The sequence below is a fragment of the Betta splendens genome, chromosome 3 (genome assembly GCF_900634795.4).
Source record: "Betta splendens chromosome 3, fBetSpl5.4, whole genome shotgun sequence".
NCBI lineage: Eukaryota > Metazoa > Chordata > Actinopteri > Anabantiformes > Osphronemidae > Betta > Betta splendens.
The window spans coordinates 3,364,870-3,380,051 of record NC_040883.2 but is presented as its reverse complement, the minus strand read 5'-3'; the positions used below and the strand labels follow the sequence as shown (position 1 = coordinate 3,380,051).

Sequence of the window (15,182 nt, the reverse complement as noted above, 5' to 3'; positions counted from 1 at the left end):
GCTTTGTGTGAATTAAATCCATCGTATTCACGCTTGAGCTCCTGCGTGCGTGGGGTCGAGTTCCGCGGCCCACGCAGGTCAGCGTCACGCCTGAACAGTCCTCTGTTCCGCCCGCTGACAGAACAGCACCATCTGGCCCGAGGCCGCATGTGGAGGGGCCCGGACAGGAACGGGCCGCGGAGGCAAGCGAAAGCTTCACTCAGCGCCGCTCCGTGGGTGGTCCCGGCTCCGCGCGTCCACAAACACGGGCTCAGAGTCGGGCTTTAAAAGGGGCCCAACGGGCTTCTGAGCGGAGGGTGATTCCTACACTGTGCAGCAGATTACTGGGCCCACACAGTCACAGCAGGCGCCTCACAACCACTCCAGGACCCGGATGAGCCCAGAACCACCGCATCCTGTCCACCAGCAGAGCAGCTGAGGCTGGACCCCGGCGAGGGTCCAGCTCAGCATCACACAGGTGACCAAAGAAACACAGAGAGCGAGAAACGAGGCTGTAACACGCTCTGCATGTGACAAATGTGCATCTGCTGGTGTCACACAAGCATCTGGTCATTACAAACGTGCACACGCTCCAGAAAACAGCAGCTGTTTTTGCCTGCAGATCGGACGCTCAGATGATCTACGAGGCCGCGTCCCCTCAGAAGTCGGGCTGGAAACGCGCCGCATGCTAATCCTGCCGCGCAGCGCGACAGCTTGTCCACCGGCGGCGAAACGGGGACTCTGACGGAAGACGTTCTGGATGCGCATGAGGCGGCGCCGTGTGTCGTGGGCCGTGAGTGGCGCCGGGCGCGTGACGCCGCGGCCTCGGCGCAGGTGGCTGATGTATGAGCTCTGACAGGCCTCAGGAGAAGCCGCAGCCGTGAAGGACTCTGGGAAAGGAAAGGTCGCGCTGGGGTCTGTGTGTGTGTGTGTGCGTGCGTGCGTGCGTGTGTGTGCGTGTGTGCGTGTGTGTGTGTGTGCGTGTGTGTGTGTGCGTGTGTGTGTGTGTGTGCGTGTGTGTGCGTGTGTGCGTGTGTGTGTGTGTGTGTGTGTGTGTGCGTGCGTGCGTGCGTGTGTGTGTGTGTGTGTGTGTGTGTGTGTGGATGAAGGAGACGCGGCCGGCGAGAGATTCACTTCCTGCTGCTTTGATGAGTCCTAAACATTCTGGCAGTGTTTGACCACAGAACCCAGTACATCCAGTTCAAACCGAATCTGTGATTTCTGAGGACATTAACAGTGGAGTCCTTCTGGAACCAGGACCAACTAAGACCAGTTAAACCCAAAGGACACAACGGAATGAGTCATGCATCATTTCCACTAGGACAAAAGGCTTAAGATGCCTTTTTTATGAACATCATTAAAACATGACACGAGTCGTGAAGAGGAAGCGCGTCCTCCTCTGAGCCACAGCTTCTGTATCTGCCTGTCACTCACCGATGCCGCTGGTGATGACATTTCATTCATCAGCTTCATAGATGACACATGCAAATGCAGCTACGCGCTGTAACAGCCCGTCACCGCGCCGACACTCCCTCTAATACACAGAGGACGTGATGTGACTGGATGAACGTTTTAACCCGTTCATCAGCGAAGTCTTAAACCGACCTGTGTCACTAACGACTTCCGGTCTGCGCCGCACGTTGTGAGGCGGAACTACACGACGCTTAACACGGCGGACGATGACCTCACTGCTCTGGACTGCGTGCGCGCCTGCAGACGCCCGCGTGCACGCGCGCCGCTAAAGCGTCCGGCCCGTTTCCTGTCAGCTGTCGTCTCCCACGTCTGTGATGATGGACGTCTGATGTGACCGCAGAACACACGACTCTCGCGTTCTGACGAGAAGGAGATCACATGTAAAAGAACCAATACATTAAACAGGTGGTTGGTGAAAGGCGCTGACCATGAGAATCCTGCGGGCACAGGAGGCTCAGATGAGGGAGGCTGCGCTGCGAAGTGGTGGAAAATCATCAAAAAGGTCCCATAAAGAGATGCTGGGTGCAAATTAATGCAAATAACCACAAAGAAATAAAAATGTTCAACAGAGACACACAAATACGGTCACATTCAGCCTAAATAGTCTGAATTCAGCAGGATTTGCACAGAACCTTCCTCATCTATTTTACTTTTGCCATGTTTACATTCAACGAAATAATTACACAGTTTAATAGTTATTACATTAATAGATGTATTCATCGTCAACAATGAAAGGTTTCCTTAGGTATCCTCTGGACACTTTCAGAATAAAAGCATCTCTTAGCAGTTTACATTGAGGACCAAGATCTCCCACTAGTGGTGAGAAGAACAACTACAGAACATGTTCTTCAGATCACGTTTGGCCAAGAATCATGTGTGAAGTGAGAGACAAACTGTAAAACCATGTTAATAACCATGTTTGACCATGTGAATAACATCTAGCATGTGCATTTTTTACACAACAGAATATTACTTTATTTTAATCTGATTTATTTATAATATTACATCACATACTGATTAAAGATCTGCACGTTAATAATTGATTTGTATTATTTTGAAAGGGTTTTGAATTTGATTCCGTGGCCTCTGTATCACCAGTGTGTGTTGGTCCAACAAAGGATGTGGCAGTTAATGTACTGTAGTTTAATTAGAGCTGCTAAAAGAAACAAACTCCTGCAATGCACTTAAATCAAACTACTGTAATGAGTTTATTGGAAAAATGAAAGTAAATACACGCTTCGTAATCCGGCTACAGAACCGGCCCATCCAGTTCTAAACAGACGTACTCGTTCATCTTTCATAGCATCATAAGGTTAATGGGATGGTTTATACAGACTGTACACTACAAAGACGAAGGACGATGAATTTATACATTATAAAAACATATAGGAACATCTTGGTTGAATATTCAAATTGTACATTAACAACTTTAATGATTTTTGTTTGTGTAAACAAATTTCTTTATTAACATCAGCCCCAAAGTATTCCATAAACATTTGACTCATGTTCCAAGTGCTAAACAGGAAACATTCCACTTATTAAACACTTGTGTGTTAAGGCTGGTAGCTCATCTTCAATATAAAGCTGTCATTAAAAAAAAAGGCTCACTTTTAATTTCTTTCTTTAGTAATTAATAATTCTGATTAATTCAGAGGAAAATCTGACCAAACCAAATCTAAATAAAAAAAAGAAAACCAACTTTTTAAAAATCAAGAGACCAGCTGCTAGAAAATATTTGCAGTATATGTTGGACTAAAATTCACAAATAAAAGACTAAAATTATATACAAAATACTAATATTTCACAAAAACTCAAAATGCTGGTGTATTTAAAAATAGAACAAAACAGGGAGGGAAAAAAAACAAACTTAAACACAATTTCTCTTCAGATTTTTAGGGAAACTAAAACCATGATGCCTCGTTTACAGACATCATGGAAACCAGCAACACTGTAATCTGAGCGCGAGAGGAAACTGTACCGCTGCCGCTTTCATCCACGTTCCTCGAATCCGGTGTCACAAACTTTGCCTCGCTCTCATCCAAAGCTCTAAACTAAAAAAGATTCTCTAAAGTGCTCCAACGAAACGTGACTGTGAACGATGCAAGTGCCTCAAAAAGGAGAATCCAACAAAATATAAAGTAAACGTTATTTTACATTTGGACCCAATGTTTGTATCCTACAAAAGGATGAAACTCTGGATTATTATACGGTCTCAAACATGTAACTTTGCAGCTTTAGTACTTTGGCACTTTGGTGTAATCCTCTTGGTGAACGTGCTTGCACATACAGATGGACAGGATCATCCCCAGCAGCTGGAAAAAACAAAAGAAATTCAATTAAATTCAATTAATAATTGTCGAGTGTGAATTATTATTTCTAACCCAACATTTGGAGCTTGGCTTTAGAAACAAATATGTACAGTAGGTGTGATACATGGCTGTACCTCAATGACAGCCACTCCGAGGCAGATGCCCAGGATGAACCAGATGTTGCTGAGGACCCACTGCTCCACGCTGTCAGCGCACCCCTGAACGCAACACAGGCACCAGCACAGATTAACAAACGGAGGGAGAGAACACGGCCGCGGATGCGTGAGCCGCTGCACAATCCACTGCTCACCATGTCGTACACGGGCCAGTCGGGCGTCTGAGCCTCACAGAATCCACTGTCGGAGAAGTTTCCCGAGGCGAGGGAGACGTTCTGGCAGGAGCAGGGAAACAGCAGCTGGGAGCTGTTGACGATCGCCATGTTGTCCAACCAGTCTTGGTAGCTCTCCCAGCCACAGCACTCCATCTACAGACAGACAGGCTTCAACAGTGATCACCTGCCGCACGGTGCATTAAAACTGACCAAATGCACTGAAAAATACGGTGATCATTTATTTATATAAAAAAAAAAAACTTGAATGACTCACCTTCCTCTGGATGAAGTCCCAGGCCTGCTCTGTGGTTGAGTTGTTGCCGGGGTAGTTGTCCAGCACCTTGGAGACCACATTGGACATTTCCTCATTCACCTGGAGGACGACAGGTTGTGCTGTTGGTTCATCATTGTACTAATGTGACGCTAAAACATGCACTTGGTATCAATTCACGCATCTCACTAGTCCTTGAACAACTTTCCTGAGAAAACAGAAATCACCGTCTTGCCAATCTTAGTGTTTAGGGGTTATTTAAGATTAAATTGAGTCTTGCGATGAAAAACTTCCAGGACACTTCTGAGAAAAGCCGTCTCAGCAGCTTTTAGTGTGCGAGTTTATTCAGATCAGACGCAGGAAGTCTTCCTCTGAAGTCTTCAGGAAGTGAAGGCATCACTGCGGCTAATCGCTATCTCCAGCAGCCAAAACCTCCAACCTGAATGCTAAGCAACTGGGGATCTCCAGTGAGCAGAGCTGTGTGTAGTCAAGAAGCAGATACTGCCATTTTGGCAGAGCAGGCGGACGGAGGTTTGCTTCAAATGTCCACTTGGCTGCACGTCGAGGGGCTGAAGAGCTGTGCAGCAGCTTCCAACAGGCAGAGAACGACTGGATTCCTCATCTCCACAGTGTTATAGTCAGAGACAAGCAGCTGGTTCAGTAATGGCATGAACCTTAAGCCAGAACAGTTCGTTTTAACTCCAACTACTTTCATGTGTGTAGATGCAGGTGACCACATGTTTTGGTGTCTGTTTGAATTGGAGGCAGATGCAGGTTTAAGTAGCGTTTGATCCCTGTTTAAACCATGTTGGACCGTTCCTCCTTTGACATAAACGTCATCAAGACGTGATACAAATTCATTTGTTTTTAAACCGCTCCTCAACTAATCTTCTAGAAATAAAACTGTCCACTTTTAAAATGTAGAAATGTCTCTGTTTTGTTAAGACATGAAGCTTCTCTGCAGTTTGTTTTTTAATATTTCTGCTCTGCTGCAGTTTGTCCTATAGTCCAACACCAGGGGGCGCTGCCTCACTGAATGCTGGCTGTGACACCTCTTTGCAGTCTTTACCGTCCATGTCAGACACACAGCACATGCTTCTGCACATACTGGTGCGTTGGGACCCTGTGGGTGTGAACAGCGAGCCGTCCGCAGACAGACTTCCACCTTTCAGATGTGCACTCACTGATGTAGCTTTTTAAACGCACGACTGACAGAAGAGGAAACTCAAAGAGGAAGTGTATTCACTTACCACATCCTTTTGGAAGTAAATAAGAGCACCAGCCGTTATCTGTGCAATGAGGATCAGCAGGAGGCAGGTGAAGTACTGAGGAGAGGAAACAACATGATGAACATCTGCAGCTTCAGACGACTGCAGGATGAACCTGGAGCCGCCCGTCAAAACACCGTCTACGCTCAGGCTGGTGGTGAGGCGTTATCTACAGCACGATCTATGGTCAGTGTCACACATCTGAGCTCTACTGGGTCAAACGTACACACATGCACTTAGATGTTCATCAGCGCTCTCCATTTAAAAACGTAACACAAGCAGAAACCTGGTTTATAGCAATAAAGAATAACCAGATTTATCATTTCATGTCTCGGGTGCTGTGACATGAAGTGGAGCTTTCACTTTCTGTTTATACCTTAGACAGGTTAATCATAAACCACCTGACACCGATTTGTATCGTTTATAGATGACCTCACTGCTTGTACAGTTTTACAAACTGCAACTCAAATCAGCTACACTGTGGTGGTGGGAGGTGCGTATGGAGCTGCCTGCATCCCAGCGCGTTGCATATGGTAGGATCGTTCCGTCACTCACCAGGCCCAGCAGACAGCGGATCTCGTAAATGGCCCCCACGCAGCCGAGGAAGCCCATGAGCATGGAGAAGGCCCCGACCCCGATCAGCGTGTAGCAGACCACCTTAACAGCTGTGGAGCTGCCTGGAACAGAGAGGGTGACGCCTTCAAACACCCAAGTAGGAAAATCTAATGTTCTAGATGAGAACTCTAATCTGTCGGCACGCGGGATTGAGAACGTGGTTTCAGATTCTGTTCTCGCAGAAGCAGCGGCAACAGAAATAAATAGAATCAGTGACACGTACGCAGTCGCAGTAACTTTATAAAGGAGCAGCACGCTGCAGGGAACTCATCCGTTCACTGATGTCTGACCCACAGACAAAGGCCTCGTGGGCCCAAGGAAACACAGGAGGCTCCAGGGAACCAGTGAACCGGAGCACGGAGAAGAAAAATGAGGGGTCTGTGATGCGGAACGCCATTTACATAAACGATGGAGGCCACTGGAAACAAACGTGGGGGAATTATCATCTTCACTACAGTTAACACAAACCGGAATTAGAAAAGTTACTGCACTGAACAAAACAATAAGTGAAAGCAAAAGTCTCTTCATGCCGGATGAACTAAGCCCACAAGAACCTCAGTGAACTGCAGAAGCAGCAGACAGCGGTGAAAAGCCTCATTCGGCTCCTCTTCACGGTGACTCAGCTCCCAGCAATCAGCCTACGGCAGCGCCGGGCTGATTTCAGCCCTCACATGCTCATTGATTCCCCCTGGAAGCCCCTGATCAGGCCACCGGCTCGCTGGGAACATGTTCCATCGGGCATCAATGCGCCTCATTTATATGCACACAGAGCCGGGCTGTGTGCCGTCCTTTAACCCCTGGGTCACATGACCGCATCGCGAGCGCTAGCTCACGCTACGAGCGCCGCCCGCTCGCCGCCTGGACAGAGCGGTGATGCAGAGCGTGTGCGTGCGTGCTGGTGAGTAAGGCAGTGAGCGCACTGGGCTGATGTGATGCATGCTGATGCTGGACGGAGCAGAAAGGGCCCAGTGTCTGCGGGGAGGACACCTGCAGAGCGGCCGCAGCCCGCAGACAAACGTCCTCAGTGACGCCCGCTGCTCTGACACACCAGCACCAGCAGCGTCGCCTCTCGCTGGATCCCTCGCTACACTTGCTCAATGTCGGCCTCTATATCAGCCCGTCTTAAGTCATCTCTATGCCGTTCTGTCCCACTGACACTGCTCATCTCTTTCCCCTCGTCATTTTGTGTGCACTTGCTCCGTCAACTCTTCCTCACAGCCGCGTATTCATCTGGAAGACGCTTGGAAAGTTAAATTACTGTGATTGGTGATTCTTACATTAGGACTGGTTTAGTTTATTATCATAGTTCAACTCAACAACTCAGTTGAACTGACTTGAACTGTCTAAATGCATTTCCTTATTAAGGTTGCTGTAAAATGATCCTGTTGATGTGCGAGGCATCAGGATCGCAGGTTTCTTTTATAACCAACATCAGATAACTATTACAAACAAACGTATTGGATCGGAGCTTGACAACGAATCCAGGCTCGAGTTGAAGTAAATGGAACGTCTGTAAGCTCCTAAGTAGATAAAGACAGCTGTTTACTTGTTTCTCAGCATAGTTGTCTCTAATTTTTCAAATTAACAGCGACCTTTAAAGCAGTAAACCAGTGGAATCCTCCATTAGTCTAATTTAATAATATCTGAGCTGTTGTGCACCTATTGCACCGCGTCCAGACACGAACGCACAGACTTTGGCCCGTTTCCATCCCATTATTCACGACTCTGCTTGTGTTGGCTGACATCGGCTCTCCAAGTGAGTTAGTGTAAAGAATCCACTGCACATAATTTATTGGCCACTTGCTTTGTTTATGCTTCAGCAGTCATCGTGCTGAAATCCAGCCAGAGGAGCAATTTTCAAGACCCCCCCCTCATCTCAGTAAATCAACATCATTTACTGTCCCGCTCGGTCTGGAAGCAGTGAAACCCTCAGCGTCTCTGGAAATCTGGACCCGGAGGAGCCGTAGGCGAAAAGGTGCATGTCTGGATCTTGAACACGAGACGACGAGTCAGACTCTGAACTGTCGGCAGCAGCCGACTGAGGCCACGGCTACGGCAGGAAACCGTCTGCAGCTCCCAGTGAATCCGTCTGATCGGCAAAAAAAGTATGCGAAATCTCCACCGTGCTTCGAGTTGTCGTTGAACCATATTCGTAAACAAACCACATTTGTGTTGTGCTTCCTGTGCACTGTAACCAGAGACCACCGTTCCCTGAAACCCACTACAGTGAGTGACAACACGTCTGACGCAGAACAAACAGAAACGCAGTACGACGTGTGAACAAACTGTGAGGGGAGGTCCTCGCTCGCCCGCGGTGTCACAATGAGGCCCAGGTCACAGCTCGGCTCAAGGTTCTGAACTAAACGTTTACATGAAGAGGGACCGACGCCTTCACGCCAGGAGTTGTGACGCGGACACTTACTGATGACGACGATGAAGCTTTGATTGTCCAAGCGCAGCCACAGTCCGAAGCCCATGATGACGACCCCAGACAGCTGCAACACACAAAGATGGAGGACGCCATTAAAAGCATTCCAACAGGCTGCGACAGAGCTCATGGAGGAATGTGAGCAGACAGGTTGTGGTTGGGACGATCAACTGAGTGACTGACGCTGATCCGTCAATACGTTTTACCAACTCAGGGATCGGACTTTAACCTGGAGTTCACCCCAGTCGTCCTCACTGACGCCCCAACCAGCAACAGACTGGATGACCTGCCTGTGAACCCGCAGCTTCACTAAGGTTTAAGTAACTACGTCGAGCCAAAGACAAACTCACTGCTTCATTTGAATTATTTCCACATTGTTTCTTAAATTTGCTTGTCGTGGGGAATAATTAGTTTGACTTAACATCGTCAGGAAGCACGAATAGAATAAAGCTCATGATTACACATCTCAGACACATTACCATGGTTACTTAACACTGGCACCATGTTGTGTAGTGTAATATTCCACTGATAAACAGCCTCCAGATAATAAACTGGGTCTATTATAAGTTGCTGGCTACGCTGGGAGACAAGAGGTTAGTTTGGATAAGCTCTGAATGCAGGATGTGAAACCCACTCTGCAGCGTTGTGACGCCAAGACATGAACAAGATGCTCAACCATTTATTTGTCACAGGTTTAAATCAGACTTAATGGTAGAAATCCAATAATTCTGAGTTTTCCTTAAACATTTCATTATCAGGACTATGTAGTGGGGCAAGATACTCACGAAGAAGATGAGGTTGAAGAGGAAGAGGAAGTACTTGGTGACCGTTAGGCAGCCTTTCCCCATGGTGCCGGAGCTGCAAACATGAAACAGGGGACCTTTGCATTAGGAGCAGTGATGCAGACGAGTCCGATGTCAGCGCAGAAGATCAGCAAGTGTCTGTGAATGGGCCGCGTACAAGTGCTGGCAGATGCCTGTGGATAAGCTGGCCGGGATGATCACTAGCGGGGCTGGGGGGGCTCAAATCTCCAGGATTACACCCACAAAACTAGTACAATCAGCCTCAATCTGTGAGTGGGAGGCGGAGGGGCTGCCGCCAAAGTCATTCTCAATCGGAGCCGTTCTCACACTTTCCAGCGCCACATGCTGAACGTTAATGACCGGCGCCATAGAGGCGAAAAGGGCTCGTTGGGGTCCGAGGAAATGCACAAATATGGGTCAAAATGTGAAGCGTCTCTCCCTAAAACACTGAACTGGGACCTCACTGTCCAATAAATCTATAAACGCTGGCAACGAAGCGGCGGCGTGAGCGCGGTGCCCTTGAATCTGACCCACATTCCCATCACTGCAAATGGGTTACTGTTACAGCACTGTGCCAGTTTGGGGAATGAGGGGGGGGTGCAGGGATAACAGAAGGAAGAGAACATGCAACGGGAAAAGACATCCTGGCGAAGCACCGCTGGGAACCACATGGAAGGTATTAGAGGAGGAACGGAGCCGAGCGGAGCTCTAACAACGAGCGGGTCCGCTTTGTGTGCAGCGCAGAGCCTGAAAATGGAGACGGACGCCGTCGAACCCACACGCCTTAATTAGCCCGTCTTCATTTCATGCGAAGAATCGACAACAAGAACCGCTTGAACGCTGGAGCTTGTAAACGTCTCCGCCGCCTGAAGCCGAGGCTCTGATCGAACGCAGCCGCTGAACGAGCAGAAGCTTCAGCTCCTTTATGAGCAACGCGACGAAGGGTTCACGGAAACAGAAACGTTCTTCGTGTGGTTAGAACGCGACAAACGCACCTGTCGAGCGACTGATCCAATGTTCTGACCCAGTTCAAACACTGGGTCAGAACATTTAAACTGGGTCGTGCGTTGACTGTGCCCGGAGTCAGGCATCAGAACCAGGCCGTCCCAGTTCAGTCATTCCCAGGAAGCTGATGGTAGAACAGAATCCCGTCCGCCGCCTGGATCCGGTCTATGTGGTCCAATAGCAGCTCGGACGGTACTGACCCAGCACTTGATCCAGGCAGTGTGTTGGGCAGAGCTGGATAAAACTACAGCCTCCCTTTAATTAAGCGACGCCACCAGAAGTGATTCAGGGCCGTTCAGAGCCCAACATCTGTCGGGCCCACGCTCTGACTCATGCAGAAATGTGCAGGAGCTGCGTGGGGCAAGAGGCACAACAGCTCGTTTGTTGTCCCACGCTGTTCTCTTCATAAATAGACCACGACCCGTGCGTAAAATGTTGATTTCACATTGAAAAAAAGAACAAAACAAAAACACGAACAAACAAAGAATTGATTATATTCAGATATTAGTTCCAGATTTTTGGTCCGTCCTGAAATTTCGCCTCCTGGAATATTTAGAATCTGCAAGGTAAAACTCAAAAGGCCATAAATGTGAAGCTTTGAACAATAATTGTCTGTCAGAGTAATTACAGCGCATACAAACACCTCACATTCAGCCGTCACACACAAAAATCTTCTCAGCAGCAACAAAAGGGGGAAACTCGACACGTGCAGGGCCGCGCCGCCCTTCTTTTCCCCCACACAAAACCAGAGCCTGCACCGATTCAGACACGTCCCCTTCTCAACATGAGACCTTGTTTACAGAGACACCCAACGAGGCCTGGCCTGGGATCAGCTGCACAGAGCTGCAGGACCAGTTCCAGTTCCTGGGAAGTAACTCAAGCTGACAACAGCTCCGTGATCTTAGATCAACCTTTGTGTACAACGGTACTATTCAATACTACATTTATAATAATTACTAGCGTACATGGCTTCATTCATCACCCATCACCTCTATCAAAGGCCGTCACACAGATCCCAGCCCTCAACGCCCACACGTTGCCCGTTTTTCATTTAAATCACGTGGAGCACTGGTTGTTAAAGCGCCCAGCGCCTGGATCCAGTTTAGAGACCGGCAGTCCTTCACAGGCCGCGGCCTCGGCTGCAGGTCTGCTCACGGGGAACCGCAGGGCTCCGTTCTTGGTCCCCGCCGCCTTAACCGTGAGAAGCGGCGTGAGTTCATAAAAAAAAAAAAAAAAAAAAAGAACAGACACATGAGTTGTGTTTTCGTTTCGTGTGTGAAGGCAGCAAAGACCGTTGCGCCTGGAGCTCGTCAGATCGTGAGCCCTACCCGCCGTAATCTATTCAGCTTTTGACCACTGGCAAAACCAGTTGGGCCTCTGCTCTGCTCTGGCAGCAGCAAGCTGTGTCCGTTTCCATGACAACGCGTGGATGGGTGGGGGCAGGAGAATGAAGTCAATCAATAAAATGCTGCTTAGACCTTAGCTTGGCGTCTTAGCCCCAGTCCAGTAACACCCCCCCCCGCTGATCCTTTGCTAATGATGGCTTTGTTCAGTACTTCTACTCACGACTGTGTCACAGAAGCTGTGACTGTTTCCAGAGTTCATGAAGTTCCAGAAATCTCCAGAAATAAAAAAATAAATAAATAAAATGAAGATGCAAGGCCAGAAGTATTAACATCAAGTCTTTGAACTCTAATTGAAGCCATAACCACCTTTAGGCCAGTCTTTGCAGACATGCTGAGCTCTTAATGGAGCCCACAGTCATCATTTAGAACATCCTTCGTCTTTGTGGGACGCGTCCTCTCTAACATCACGCTAAGTTGAGCCTTTTCCTGGAGCACACGGGTGCGGCGTGTGCTTTGTGTAACAAGCCCGACAGCGGAGGCGACCAGAATGCGGCCAAACTGGTACCGAGCTGCCGAGGACGGCTGCGCGCGCCCCCGTTCGCCGGGTTCCAGCCCGTAACCTACAACAGCTGCTGCGAAACGCACTCAGCGAGACACACGTCGCCGACACGGGGAGGATTAAGGCCGCGCTGGACCGGAGCGGGTCCTGCAGCAGTACCGGTTCACAAGATGGAAGAACCGATGAGGGACGCGAAGTTTCTAACAGCGGTGCCAGCGTTCATACAAAACATTGACCCACATTTCCATCCAGAACACAGACTGGACCGCACACACACACACACACACAAAACCACCAGCTGTTTGTCTATGCTTGATGGGACGTCAAACAAATATTGATCTTTTCAGGTTCTAGTTTCACACGGGACTATTTCATCCCTGCAGCAATTCTAAACCTGATAAACCAATAATATTCATTTTATGGTCTGGTGTGACACGCACACAATCTCCTAGTCTACAGTTCACCTACAGCGTCCTATCAAGCTCCGCATCAGAACTCAGACCAGCACCGAGCCGCCTGCATCCCCATCCAGACAGGAAGTCGCTTTGTTTATTCACAAAGATGAAACCATAGCAGCAACAGAGACAGTTACAGGCCTACAGAGCAAGGTTTATATTTTCACACCATGCCCCACTATGACGCAGGACACTTCCACTGAGTGACTGTCAAGCATGTAATCCACCTGCCAGTCACAAACTGGCCAATCACAACACAGACGTGGTGAGACGGATCTTAAACGAAAGCAAACTTAAACGGGTGTTTTTGGTCAGTATATTAGACAATATAACTTTATTACTCCTTAACTTGATAAACTATATAATCTTATTTCTACGGAGCTCAAGAACAAAATAAGAGATATGAATTCATATAATACGACCACTGGCTTGAGTTTTACGGAAGCATATTTTTACCCTGCGGTGCATGAAGGAAACTGAAAAACCATGAGTTTGGAACCATGAGGTGGAAAATAAACCCTGTGATCAGGTGCGAGCGTCCAATATGTATCGTGAAGAGCGGAAAAATGATGGTTCACGTCACTGTGTCCAGTGCTTTTCTGAGGAGTTGTCTGAAGCAACGAAGGCAGCACTTTCTGTGGCGTTTTCAAAGAGTCGCTCACACAAACTCAGCAACAGGCCGGTGTCATTCATCTGCAGAGGCAGATGCACTCCTCACATTCTACAGTGCGACCAAAGCACAGCTTCTTATGTATTAATCCACACAACATGCAATAAACAAGGGCCGACATCAGCTTCGCTGACCACAAGTCAAACAAATCATAGGCTGCGTTTAGAAGCAAAAAATATTGAATTTGAAGAGGTCTTTATCATTTAAATAGTGACAAGTCTCTTAGTTGCATCTTAGAACCAAAAACTCATGGAATATCCTGAAGTTCACTTTCATTTCGTCTTCAAACCAGATTCATTTCAATGTTTGTTTATGCTTAGGTGGAAGTTCTTCACTGTTACACTTCAGGTCACAGCACTTGAGCTGGTTGAAAAGAACGTTTGCGTTGAGATTTCATAAACATTAACATGAATATTCCCCAGTCAGGCTCTGTGTCTGTGCTGACTGTAAACAGGACAGGTCGAGTTTAACAGCTGTTCTGGGCGCAAACTAAATGATACGAACCTCCTGATGAAGTTACGCTTAAAAACGTGTGATCCACGAACATGTACTTGAATCGCTGGGTTTATTATAAGCTCCAGACTGTAACAGGCTGGTGAAGTCTCTGACTAAACTTTTGAGTTGCACTCAACCAGTGATCGGACAGTGACGCTCGCCAGAAATCAGCCACTCGGGCGCCACATCAGCAGCTCCCGGACTTTAAATGGACCGAAACCCCGTGAAAACGCGCTCGTTTAAACCAATTACGAAGCTGAACCCGATCACCCGAGCAGCCGCACGCGCCTCGTGCCCACGGAGCACGCAGCCGTTCTCATTTTATCTGCGCGTCAGCCAAGACGCGGTGCTCGCTTACCTGTTTTGGCGCTAAGTTGCGGCGGGAACTGGCGTCCGTGCGGCTCCTGTTTGCGGACTCGGGCTTCAGTGACCTCCTGCTCGACGCGGAACACGCAGCGACAGCACAGACGGTGTGCGAAGCGACGCAGACGAGCGGCAGCGGGAGGATCTGCTCCGTTCTGTTCCACCACGCGGCAGAAATGGGAACGAACGGGGCCAGCGTTTAACCCCTTCGGTCCTCGCCACGCGCGCACGCACGCACGCGCCCCAGCGCCACGCGGGAGCGGATTCACGGCAGGCTCGTTTGCGGCGACGTCAGGGTGTGAATCACGAACAGGAAAAACACGATCACGCCCCAGGTCCCTCTCGGCTGTTGACGTTTACGACTAGCAGGTAGACGCACTGGTCCCAGTAACTTTATTGTTCTTTTCCATTTCCCAGGCATTTGATAATTATTTAATTAAATACTCGTCAAAATTAATCAATACAAGCTTTCTTCTGAAAAACGCCTTCATTATTGTTAAAACAAATAAGCTAGTTATAAATAAACAACCTGGGCACTTGTGCTTCTGGTCTATGCTATTGTGCAGCAGTCGATACTTTAGGTAAAAGTACTAAAACAAATCTGAAACAAATGAATAATTGAATCAATCCACAAATATAACAGATGACATTATTAGAGCCTGATGCAGCGCCATCATTTTTCTGTCACCGTCTGTTGCACTTTGAGCCAAAGTGACTTAATGGAAGCTGAGCGAGACGGACGCCACTGTAAAAGCCTGAACACTGGAATCAGCTAAAATTGACAGTCTGAGGAGGACAAACATTCAAACATC

At 48.2% G+C, this 15,182-nt stretch overlaps 1 protein-coding gene across 1 annotated transcript; it reads right to left on the bottom strand.

Annotated features, from left to right (window-relative positions):
* Window positions 1-2,636: 2,636 nt before the first annotated feature.
* On the bottom strand, window positions 2,637-14,612 carry LOC114852518 (CD82 antigen-like). Its single transcript, XM_029144987.3, has 9 exons — window positions 14,366-14,612; window positions 9,460-9,532; window positions 8,669-8,741; window positions 6,187-6,308; window positions 5,614-5,688; window positions 4,367-4,465; window positions 4,072-4,245; window positions 3,896-3,979; window positions 2,637-3,764 (listed from the first exon to the last, which is right to left on the bottom strand). Exons 2-9 carry the CDS (start codon window positions 9,520-9,522, stop codon window positions 3,687-3,689), a joined length of 768 nt encoding a protein of 255 aa, XP_029000820.1. The 5' UTR covers window positions 9,523-9,532; window positions 14,366-14,612; the 3' UTR covers window positions 2,637-3,686.
* Between the last annotated feature and the right edge of the window lie 570 nt (window positions 14,613-15,182).

What these genes read in the sequence shown, in the direction of transcription:
- LOC114852518 (XM_029144987.3), bottom strand. Translation starts at nt 9,522, where the DNA reads ATGGGGAAAGGCTGCCTAACGGTCACCAAGTACTTCCTCTTCCTCTTC. An exon ending in TCCGCTGTCTGCTGGGCCTG is followed by an intron (nt 5,689 to 6,186) that starts GTGAGTGACGGA and finishes TCCTCTCCTCAG; the next exon opens with TACTTCACCTGCCTCCTGCT. An exon ending in GGGACTTCATCCAGAGGAAG is followed by an intron (nt 4,246 to 4,366) that starts GTGAGTCATTCA and finishes GTCTGTCTGTAG; the next exon opens with ATGGAGTGCTGTGGCTGGGA.